The sequence below is a fragment of the Carcharodon carcharias genome, chromosome 6, assembly GCF_017639515.1.
Source record: "Carcharodon carcharias isolate sCarCar2 chromosome 6, sCarCar2.pri, whole genome shotgun sequence".
NCBI lineage: Eukaryota > Metazoa > Chordata > Chondrichthyes > Lamniformes > Lamnidae > Carcharodon > Carcharodon carcharias.
The window spans coordinates 100,620,196-100,632,386 of NC_054472.1; the positions used below are offsets into that span (position 1 = coordinate 100,620,196).

Sequence of the window (12,191 nt, forward strand, 5' to 3'; positions counted from 1 at the left end):
ACCTTAATATTTTTTTTAAAAATCATGTACATGGTTAATCTACACTTTGGACTTTAAATCTGAATTGAATGAAATGAATACCAAATGGTAATTTTACCATTGTCTTTGCCTAATCATTTTCACCTAGCACAATGTCAAATGTCAGCATTTAGGAGTCATGTAATAGTTGCATCACTTAGGGCATCACAAGGCTTTACTGCTGTTCATTTCACATTCAGCAGTCAGTGCACAGCTCACCTGCATTTTAAACAACATTTCGTTGACCAAAAGGCTGAGCATTGTAAATAGTGAAAGGGCAGAGGATGATACAGGAAAGAGCATTCTTTCCAACACTCGTAATGGCTGCAATGGACTTTAAACAGTTTTTATCTAAAAACTGCTATACCCTGATGATGCCCACTGTGCTGCCTCTTGAATAGGAGTTTTTTTAAATTCATGGACAGTCAGCTGATACAATGAATGAGACAGAGCTGTATCACTTTTTTCCCCAAATGAGGAGACTGCAATTTCTATGTGGTTTTATGCAATTTCATAACATTACCAATTGATTCCTATAAAAATCATATTGCTTACAAATTGATGTCTCATTTGTCCATTGATTTAAAACACAGCAAAAGGTTTTTCACAAAGCATTTGACTCAATCATGTATTGTGCCAACACACAGTCAATACAAGGTATTACTGTAAACCATAACCTGGTCCAAAAATACCAAAATCTAATAAATACATTTATCAAAAAAAAAAAGCTGCAATATTTCAGCTTATTCTTCACCCTCATTCCTTTGTAATCCTACTTTCAACCCTCCAAACCCCTCAATAGGCAAAAAGACCAAATATATTTCAGGGTTGCTGTCAATTCTTTTTAAAAATTCTTTCATGGGATGTGAGTGTCGCTGGCAAAGTCAACATTTGTTCCCCATCTCTAACTGACCTTCTTGAACTGCTGTATTCCATGTGGCGCAGGTTTTTTTTCTTAAATACATTCACGGGATGTGGACTTCACTGGCTGGGCCAGCACTTATTGCCCATCCCTAGTTGCCCTTGAGAAGGCAGTGGTAAGCTGCTTTCTTGAACCACTCCTGTCCATGTGGTGTGGGTACACCCACACTGCTGTTAGGGAGTTCCAGGATTTTGACCCAGCAACAGTGATGGAACGACAATAAATTTCCAAGTTAGGATGGTGAGTGACTTGGTGGGGAACTTCCAGGTGGTGGTGTTCCCAATTATCTGTTGCCCTTATCCTTCTAGATGGTAGTGGTCATGGGTTTGGAATGTGCTGTCGAAGGAGCCTTGGTGAATTCCTGCAGTGCATCTTGTAGATGGTACACACTACTGCTAATGTGCGTCAGTGGTGGAGGGAGTGAATGTTTGTGGATGTGGTTCCAATCAAGTGGGTTGTTTTGTCCAGGATGGTGTTCAGCTTCTTCAGTGTTGTGGTAGTTGTACTCATACAGGCAAGTGGGGAGTATTCCATCACCCTCCTGACTTGTGCCTTGTAGATGGTGGACAGGCTTTGGGGAGTCAGGAGGTGGGTTACTTGTCGCACTATTCCTAGCCTCTGACCTGATCTCATAGCCACAGTATTTATATGGCTAATCCAGTTCAGCTTCTGGTCAATGGTAACCCCCAGGATGTTGATAGTGGGGGATTCAGTGATGGTAATGCCATTGAACATCAAGAGGCAATGGTTAGATTCTCTCTTATGGGAGATGGTCATTGTCTGACACTTGTGTGGTGCGAATGTTACTTGCCACTTATCAGCCCAAGCCTGGATATTGTTCAGGTCTTGCTACATTTGGACATAGACTGCATCAATATCTGAGGAGTTGCAAATGATGCTGAATGTTGTGCAATCATCCTACAGGAACTCCTGTAGTGAGGTCCTGGAGCTGAGATGACTGAGCTCCAACAACCACAACCATCTTCCTTTGTACTAGGTATGACTCCAACCAGCAGAGAGTTTTCTCTCCAATTCCCATCAACTCCAGCTTTGCTGGGGCTCCTTGATGCCACACTCTGTTAAATGCTGTCTTGATGTCAAAGGCAGTTACTCACACCTCACCTCAGGAGTTCAGCTCTTTTGACCATATTTGAACCAAGGCTGTAATGAGGTCAGGAGCTGAGTGGCCCTGGCGGAACCCAAACTGGGTGTCAATAAGCAGGTTATCGCTAAGCAAGTGTTGCTTGATAACACTGTTGATGACCCCTTCCATTACTTTACTGACGATCGAGAGTAGACTGATGGGGCAGTAATTGGCCGGGTTGGATTTGTCCTGCTTTTTGTGTACACCCATAATGCTGTTAGGAAGGGAGTTCCGGGATTTTTATTCAGTGGCAGTGAAGAAATGGCGATATAGGTCAGGATCTTCCCTTCGGCGAGGAATCCCCATCATCGTCCCAGGCCATTTAAATCTTAAGGAAAGCAGGTGGACAGCGAAATCAGCTGTCCACCTGCCGACCTGTCAATGGCCAATTAAAGCCATTGACAGGCTCATTAAGATAGTTAAATGCCCTACCCGGCCAACCTTAAGGCTGGCGGGCAGGCCAGGAGCCCCAGCAGCCTGTAGATTATTAATGAAACTTCATCCACTGGCGGGATGAAGTTTCATTACCGTTTTGTAAAAATGTAATAAATTTTATGAGTTTGTTATCAACATGTCCCATCTCGTGTGACATTGTCACATGAGGGGGATACGTTAATAATTTTAAAATGTCTCTATTTTTTGACTTTACCAACCTTTCACTAAACTCCCTGAGACAGGACTTTGCCTCAGGGAGCAGTGTGCTCTTTGAAAGTTGGGGATTCCTTCCCCCCCTGAACAGGAAGTGCATAGCGCTTCCTGTTGGGCAGGCCGCTGGGCTGGCCTTAATTGGCTCGACCACTCAAAATGGCGGTGGGCCCCGTTTTGGCAGCGGGGTTTGGCTGCCTGCCCGCCCGCCGCCGAGCTGGTGGGGCCCACCTGCCAAGGGCTAAATTATGCCTATAGTTCCAAGTCAGGATAGTGTGTGGCTAGGTGACGTTCACATGCATCTGTTGCCCTTTTGTCCTTCTAGGTAGCAGAGGTCGCAGGCTTGGGAGGTGCTGTTGAAGGAGACTTGGTGAGTTGCTGCAGTGCATCTTGTATATGGCGCACACTGCTGCCACTATGCTTTGCTGATGGAGGGAGTGAATGCTTAATCTGGTGAATGGGGTGCCAATCAAGTGAGATGCTTTGCCCTGGATGGTGTTGAGCTTCTTCAGTGTTATTGGAGCTGCACTCAGCCAGGCAAGTGGAGAGTATTCCATTACATTTCTGACCTGCGTCTTGTAGGATGTACAGGCTTTGGGGAGTCAGGTGGTGAGTTACCCACTGCAGAATTTCCAGCCTCTGACCTGTTCTGTAGCCACAGTATTTAAATTGCTAGTCCAGTTCAGTTTCTGGTCAATGGTAAGCCCCCAGCATGGAGGCTGATTATTGCTTTCTCCATCCCAAGATGGAGTGTTGTAGAACCACTAGGCTTTCCAGGCAAGTATCCATACCTTCAAAGGGCAGATCCTTTGCCACGGTCCTCCAGATGGTCTATCGGAAGATTCGTGGAAACCCCAGAAAAACAGCATTAAAAAAGCTGGTGATCTTCTATTCGAGTTAGGGTGGAATATTGGGGATTCCCCAGAGAATTAAATACTGGTGCTTAGCTCTTTATAAAGGAATGTACGAGGACACTAAAGTCTGTCCCTTTGTAACATGAATATTCCAAAAGATCACACAGGAACAAGTTGTGATCATCTAATCCAAGGCACTCCTCCATGCAGTAAAATTAGTGGGATTTTCAAGTTCAAGTACGGATTTCAGGTGATGTTCCTGTTCTTTAAGGGAATCCATCTTCAGGATAAAGTAATCAAAAAAGAATTTTCAACCACAAAATTTACCATCCTGACTTGGAAATATATCACCATTCCTTCATTGTTGTTGGGTCAAAATCCTGGAACCCCCTCCCTAACAGCACTGTGGGTGCACTTACAGCATAGGAACTGCAGTGGTTTAAGGCAGCAGCTCACCATCTTCTCAAGGGCAATTAGGGATGGGCAATAATTGCCATCCTAGCCAGCAACGCCCACATCCTTGAATGAATTTTAAAAAAACAGAACACTGCGAATTATATTAAAGACATTGGACTGAATCTTTAGTTCGGTGTGCGGGAGCAGACCCCACTCGCCGACATGTAAAATGATGCGCGGTGATGTCGGGCCGTGCGTCCCGACGTCACCGTGCGTCATTCCGATCTTAAGCTCGGTGGGCGGACTTGCACCAGAGTTGACTACGCACCTGCCGAACTGTCAAAGGCCTATTAAGGCCATTTAAAAAGTAATTGAAACAATTAAGAGGGCTACCTGTCCAACCTTAAGGTTGGTGGGCAGGTGAAGAGCCCAGGCGGCTTTCGCATTTATCATGAAACCTCATCCATGGGCAGGATGAGATTTCATGAAGGTTTTATAAATCAAATAAATTTTTTAATTAAAATTCATTGACACGTCCCAGCTCATGTGACACTGTCACATGAGGGGACATGTCTGAATAATTTTATCTAATTTTTTTTGAAGTTTTGATAAAGAAAATAATCTCCCTGAGGCAGCTCTGTAAAATGGCGGTGCGCTGCCGATTGCGGGTGGCGGCTCCGCACCCACTCGTTCCTCCCCTCCAACAAGGAGAAAATTCTCCCCATCATTTCACGAGAATGATGACAATGTATAAATTTTACACTTGCCGACATAATCCCTCACCTAAACAAATTTCACAAAAGCCTTTCAAAGATGACTTGGCTTTTAATGGGTACGTTTTCAACCCTTGACTGCAAATGATAGAATATCGACCCTCTATCTCATTTCCTGGTCCCACGCAGTACTTAATTTCAATTGGATATGCAACGATTCTTTATAAATTTATAATATTAGCCAAATAACTGCCAGTCACATACCCATCCATACTTCTCCAAACTGTCCAGCTCCAAGTTTCTTAACCAGTTTCACAGATTCTCGTGGAATTTCCCATGCATCTTTATCCCATGGTTTTTGTGGTTTGTGGCTAATACAGGGGGATCCAAGCTTTCGACACAGGCCATCAGGCTGTTCTGTTGATTGAAACAGAGTTTATGCTGAAATACTATGCACAACAGATCCATCTTCTTGAATATTGAAATTCTTTAGTAGGTTAGTTCATTAAATTTATTGCAGTGCATCACATAAAGGAATTATTTTCTTTTTCCTGAATTTTACATATTAGTACATCTCTAACCTCCTCCAGCCCCACAACCTTCCAAAGTAACTGCATCCCTCTAATCTGGCCCCTTATGCATCCCCAGTCTCTAGCATTCATGGCTGTGCCTTCAGCTACCCAGGCACTAAGCTCTGGGCTTCCCTCTCTAACCTTTCCAGCTCTCTACCTCACTTTTTTCCTTTAATGCACTCCTTAAAACCTACCTCTTTGACCAAGCTTTTGGTCATCTGACCTGGTATCTCCTTATTTGGCTCAGTGTCATACTTAATTTTATAATGCTCCTGTGAAGCACCTCAGAACCTTTCATTACATTAAAGGCGCTATATAAATACAAGTTGTTGTTGGTGCAGTTAGTGCAAGTTTTGCTTCTGCGTTATTTGTAGGTTCATGCACTAATGTAATGAGTTTGCTGATACATTTATACATATCATTCTAGTTGTGCTTCATGTTTCAGAATTGACCACAGCAGGTCACATTTTTCTTGCGAAGGGAAGGGGAGAAATAGCTGGCGTCAGATTTTTATACATGCGAAACATGCCACTATATAAATAGCTAACTTCCTGCTGTATTGGCAGATTTAACTTGTACAGTTGCTTTGGATAGAGATTAAACAAAAATATTCAACATATTAGGCACAAGGAACATGCATGCAAAACATCTTTCATGTATTAAACCTGATATAAATTCATAATGGGCTGGTGCTTTTGGCAGTTTATTGTATCATTTGTGTGTTGAATGGGGAGATAACGGATTTAACCACCACTCCATCCAGCTGCAACCACTCCCACACACCCGGTGGTGGAGGGAGTGAATGTGGGAGCTGGAACGTGGGACACCAATCAAGCGGGTTGCTTTGCCCTGGTTGGTGTCAAGCTTCTTGAGTGTTGTTGGATCTGCACTCGTGCAGGCAAGTTCACACTCTTAACTTGTGCCTGTGGATAGTGGAAAGGAGTTTGGGAATCAGCAGGTCCACATTCTTGCACTCTGGGCGGTTTTGCATACTGGACAGAGGCTAATGTAGACCTTATCTTTTTAAAAAAATATATGACAATGAACATGGGTAACTGTAGGCCCTGTATCGACATCAATAATAGAAAAGATGCTTGAGGGAATCAGTAGGAAGGAAATATGGGATTACTTGGATCAAGAGGGACATCCAATATTTCAACCAAAGAGAATGTCTTGCGCATTTTTTTTGTATATAACCTGGATTGTGGCTAAAGGATGTCCAGTAAACATTATCACACAGACTTCCAAAAAACTTCCATTGACGTGCTACATAAAAAGAGATTTCTCCTTAAGACTGGAACCTCTGGTATTGGTGGTAACATATTCCACTGAATTGAGAACTGGCTGGAAAAACATAGGCAGAAAACTGTTTTTCCAAATCCATCTAACCAAGTGCTGGAAAACTCACTGAGTCTGTCAGCATTTGTGGAGAGAGAAACAGAATTAATGTTTTGAGTCTAATATGACTTTTGTGTTAGGAGCTCCGAAGAGAGTAATTGGATTCAAAACTAACTTTGTTTCTCTCGCCACAGACCAGCTGAGTTTCTCCAGCACTTTGTTTTCATTTCAGATCTCCAGTATCCACGGTATTTTGTTTTTATTACAGTTGGGTTGGATTTGGATCTGCTTGGAAACCAGTCACCAGTGTATCCACAGGCACCTTTGTTCTTTATTATTTTTATTAAGGACCTAAATGTAGGTGTGGGGATGCACAATCCGTAAATTTGCTGATGTTACTAAAATATGTGCAAGTTTTTGGAATGTAAATGATACTCTACTGTTTCAGGCAGATTTTGATATATTGGGGGATTGGGACCATGACTGGCAAATTATGTTTAATGTGGAATAGTGTATTGTGCTCAACATACAGACTTTTCAGGGAAACAATCAAAGGTGAAGAAAGGAACATATCCAAGCATTCTTGTGCAATGTTGTCCAATAGGATTTCGATGCTTGCCAAACTTATTGTGGCAGTCAGGTTTCCATATTCACCACATGATGCAAAATATATGCAATATTAATAAACAAAGCTGTAATCTTTTGAAAATAGGTTTGAGATTTTAAACTGTCAGCAAATCAAGACTGAAATTCATTGCCAGGGCTAGGAGAATAGCTCAAAAAGGGTTTTGCAATCCAAATGTTCCACAAAGAAAGCTTGGAGTACGCACACTCAAAGCATGGTGACAACCTGTTAACTGAAGATGTTCCATTTCTGCCAGTGTTCTCCCATTTATTAAAATAACTTTTTTTCTACAGTAAACTGTCTCTATTTTATCAGAATTGATATATTACGTTACGGGAACGGAAAAGGAAAAAGGACAGAAATCTGTACATATTGGCTTCTGTGCTCTGGCTCTTGACTCACTTATGCTCTGTCATCTGCCATTTCCGAACATAGCATCTGGACATTTAATATTCGTTAGGCTCATGGCCAACCTCCTGTAATATTGCCTTTTAGCCACTAGTGCCATATTCCTTTCAATTGCTCAACTTCAACAGATCTAAAGATGAAAGTTAAATACATTTGGATGTTACTGCACTGCCTCAGCTTGCCAAAATTGCACGTTTCAACCCCCATTGGCAGCTATGCAGCACTTCCTGTCACTCATGCATCTTAGCTGTTTTGTAAAAACCAACTATCAGCTAAGCAAAACCAAGTTTTTCACTATCACTAGTTTCCCCTAAGAGTATTGAGAGCAATTGGACCACTGTTTTTCTGAAGATCAGCCCTGCTTTCAGTGCTTCACAGGAGCAGTCCTGCAGATCTAAAGTTTTTTTTAAAAAAGATTTTCCACACATGCCATTGTTACAATAGGATTCATTTGTTTTGTACAGACAGAAAGCTGGGTGAATGGGCATAGAAATACCATAGGTTGGCATGGATGGGGAATGGTGAGTGTGTAGGGGGGTGAGGGGGTGCGAAGGGAGAGGGCTCAGAACACCGAGGCTGGTCTTTCAAGCAGCCCGCCTCAACACTCGGCAGCCCCTCTGGCTGCCTCCGAACTGTTTCTGGAGGCAGCAGGCCAACTCCAACCTGCACCTGCCACCCCCGGTGAAATTTTCTCCCAAGGCAGGCACCAAGCCAGGAAATTTCCTGACTCTCGCTGCCTGTCTCTAAGATGAAAATGCAGTTCTATGTCAAGCCACATCTCAGATATATTGTGCAAAGGCAAGTACTTACTTTGATAATGTTTAATTAGCTCATTTAGGTCAACAAATGTAATTCTAGGAGAAATGTAAAATCCTCCACTGTCCAAACATCGAATCTTGTAGTGTTTAACTACGTCGCCCATCTGAGGATCAAAATCTCTCATCGACAGTGAGTAACTACCTGAGAAAAGAAACGTAACAGGTTTAAAAGTGAGCTCTATGTAATAGCATGACTTTTGTCAAAATAAAAATGTGCTTACTTCAATTTTTACATTCCAGTAATTATCTTTAATATCTATTAGAACCACCCATAATGTGTGTTGACAGGGTCAAAATCAGCCAAATCACTGAGAAAGACAGAACAGGAGTAGGTCACTTAGCCCCTCAAGAACGTCCTGTCATTCAGCGAGATCATGGCTGATCTGTATCCTAATTCCTGACCTGGCTCCATATCCCTTAATACCTTGGCTAGCAAAAACCCATTGAATACAACATTAAATGGAATAATTATGCTAAAATCTACAGCTTGTTGGGAGAGGGTCCACACTTACCACCCCTTGTGTGAAGAAGTGTCTTCTAATTTCTCTCCTGGATAACCATAAAATCAAAACCAGGCTATTTCCCCTTGTACCAGACTCCCCCATCAACAAAAGATAAAGTTCCTATCTACTAATTTCCTTTCAAAATCCTGAAAAGTTCTATCAAATCCTTCTTAACTAACTATTCCAGGGAACACAAGCCTAGTTTATGGTAATCGCACCTCATAATTTAACCCTTGGAGTCCTGGTGACATACGAATGAATCTGCACTGCACCCTTTCAGGGCTTATATATCCTTTTTAAGATACCCAGAATTGTACACAATACTTCAGGTGTGGCCTTAACAGGGCTTGTATAGCTATAGGAGGTCTTGTGTTCAAAGGCATTAAGTGCATGATTGAGACACCCCGGCATCAGGAAGCAGGTGACCTGCTGAGATCCACCCCTCTGCCTTGCTGCCGATCCCACTCCTTCTTGACCTTCACCTCGCAAGCCCCTACTACCATCACTCACCTGTGGCTGGGTCCAATGGAGATCTTAGGCCTTGGATATGTGTACTACTGGCTGCAGCCACCACCAGTCACTACCAAGGAATGAAGAGCTGACAGCCTCCCTATGGCTGGCAGCTCCCAGTGGGTGGGACTTCCGACCCACTACTGCCCAAATAATTGCCTGGTCGGCATTTAATTTGGCAGGCCTTCCCAAAAAAAAGTGACGAGGGGCTCTCATCTACTCTCCAGTGGGCAAGTGACTACCAAAACTATAGTAACTATATCTAGGACAGCTGCTGTGGGGAACACAAAAAGAGCACCATTGGGTACTGCTCAGAGGGTGGAATTCAGGCACAACGTTGGGAGTGGAACTGATAATCTTCTTAACCCCTAACCTGGAACTGTTTCATGAGGACTGTGGATGCCTAAAATAAGAGAACTCTTTTCTTCAGCATTCCAGAAACTCATCTCTCAAAAAACCAAAAAAATCAATAAAAAATATTCAATCCTCATTTTAAAAAGGCATTTTGCCATCTTGATATACATTTTAATTCTTATATTTTTCCTACATACCAACAATAGCTTAAAATTCTAGTGATAGTGGTTTGCTCAGCATGATGTTCATAATTTCCTCCTAATCTAAAGATTTCTTGTGGTTTCGAACAAAGGGAGGATTTGTGCATAAAATTAAAATTTGGGGAAAACATAACTCCATAGAATTAAATAGATGTTTGTGAGGATTTATCTAGAACAGCAAACATCTAAATAATCAGTAATAACCCAATAATCCAGTCCAGTCAGATCAATCATACCATGTAAAAATTGAGAAAAGCAGTTATAAAGTCCCACCTTTTGACGTTTCACTCTCCCTAATGAGGAAAGCACCAGTTTTATTTCCAGGTGATAACAGATGTCTCTCTGAATCTTTGCGACTGATATCTTTAAAGAACCACCTCAAAAATATCAAAAGTTTGAGTATTTAATTTGCATATATGATATGGAGCAAAAATCAAATTCTTTTAAGTATAAAAATAATAGCAACATACTCCTCAGTTTCCAGTGTATTGATGTTTGCCACATAATTGCTGGGAATATATCCCTCTTTTCTAGTTACGAGTGACTTGGCTTTCCACCATTCACCATGCCTACAAGAAAAATAATACATTTAAAGAACAGTTAAGAGATAATGCAAATCATATTCCATGGGGAGAAAACCCAGATTACAATTGGTTTAGACAACTGATAACCTATTTAAAATGAATAGATTACCATGAATACTACTATCAGAAAGTCTAGGTCCCTGAGTTTGCTTCTCACTACCACCCCTCACAAAAATCTTTTGCTTTAAAACAGTTATTTGCAGTTTGTTGGGATGAAACCATTTAAGTAACAATAAAATCATTTCAGTGCTGCGGGACAATGCAGCTAAATTCATTTATGTAGTTATTTAAAAATCACAATAAATAGTTGAAGTTCTGTCGGAGAAAATGGAACCTGCTAGATCCCATTTCTTCATCTCAGCCAGGAAACATTCTGGATATCTGTTTCTACAGGCATGCGGTAAACTCTAACATCTGCTTCCCAACGTTCCATATTTAGCTTACATTTCAAACAAGCAAATGTTTGATGCTGGTCTTGAATAAAGAATGCAAATGTTAATTTTAGTTTTTCCAGAAACCGAATTTGGAACTGAGTAAGTTTTCTGTTAAAATCTGTGCTTGATTGGTTTACTTTGCAATACTTAGCGAATTGATGTTAATAGATTTATTAAGTGGTAATATTTAATTTTTATAATGATAGTTGGGAAAGGTGCAACATCTAACATTTATTCCTGGTAATAGGAAGATGCTGATACTGCTTAGAAAAGGGCACGATTCAGCACAGAATTCAGATGACTAGCACATAAATTCCTCATTGTGCAATGATGGCTGCCAAAGTCAGCTGGTGTCCGAAGGAACTGTGTTAGTCAGGAAGTTTCTGACATCTCAGGAAATAAAAATGTGTGTGTGTGTGTGTGTGTGTGTGTGTGTGTGTGTGTGTGTGTGTGTGTGTGTGTGTGTGTGTGTGTGTGTGTGTGTGTGTGTGTGCGTAGGCACATTTCGACACTGGAATGAGTGAGGTAACTGATGAACTAAATACCACATGTCAAAATGCTAAACTTAAAAAAGAAAGTTTCCATTTACATTTTATTATGCTAAAAATACTATGTCCAAAAGGACATCATGTGGAACAGCATTGACCAATTGCTCGCAGGAGAATTAGAAGTGACAAAAGAATTATGGTGAGAACTATAGGCTTTTGAAAGGCAGGGAGGGAAGTAGAAAAATCCAATTTTAATGACACTATCATTCTTAAAATAGCTTGGGTTGAAACTTTTTTCTTCCTGCTTCCCAGAAATGATATGGCAAAATATCAAAATGGTAGATTTTCTATGCAAGTTAAAGTAGCTGCATTTTGCTTTAAAGAATAACAGGTGGTTGATCAGCAGTGGTAGTTTGAAGCACAGGTGACACGATGAAAATCTACGTGATTAAATTAACTGTTGTCCATGTGCACCAATATACATTTCTGGTCTGCTTTCTAGCCCATGTGGCAGAATTAGTTTAGTGTATCAGAGAATAGATGCCTTGCACAGTGAAGGAAGTCATTTCCTTTTGGGTTTCCTCTCTAACACTAAAACAAGACTGTTTACAATCCAGGTTGATAAGACAAAAGCCTTAGCTCACTGTAGTCTATCTGTTGGGAGC

The 12,191-nt window shown here is 41.4% G+C and overlaps 1 protein-coding gene across 4 annotated transcripts in view; it reads right to left on the reverse strand.

Moving 5' to 3' along the window:
• lyn (LYN proto-oncogene, Src family tyrosine kinase) overlaps window positions 1-12,191 on the reverse strand; it is a 100,315-nt gene that overhangs the window by 43,522 nt on the left and 44,602 nt on the right. For all 4 annotated transcript variants that reach the window (XM_041189733.1, XM_041189731.1, XM_041189734.1 and 1 more), the window contains 4 exons: window positions 10,491-10,589; window positions 10,294-10,397; window positions 8,446-8,595; window positions 4,957-5,109 (listed from right to left, as the gene is read on the reverse strand). In XM_041189733.1, coding sequence (XP_041045667.1) covers window positions 4,957-5,109; window positions 8,446-8,595; window positions 10,294-10,397; window positions 10,491-10,589 — 506 coding nt within the window. The remainder of the gene's footprint in view (window positions 1-4,956; window positions 5,110-8,445; window positions 8,596-10,293; window positions 10,398-10,490; window positions 10,590-12,191) is intronic.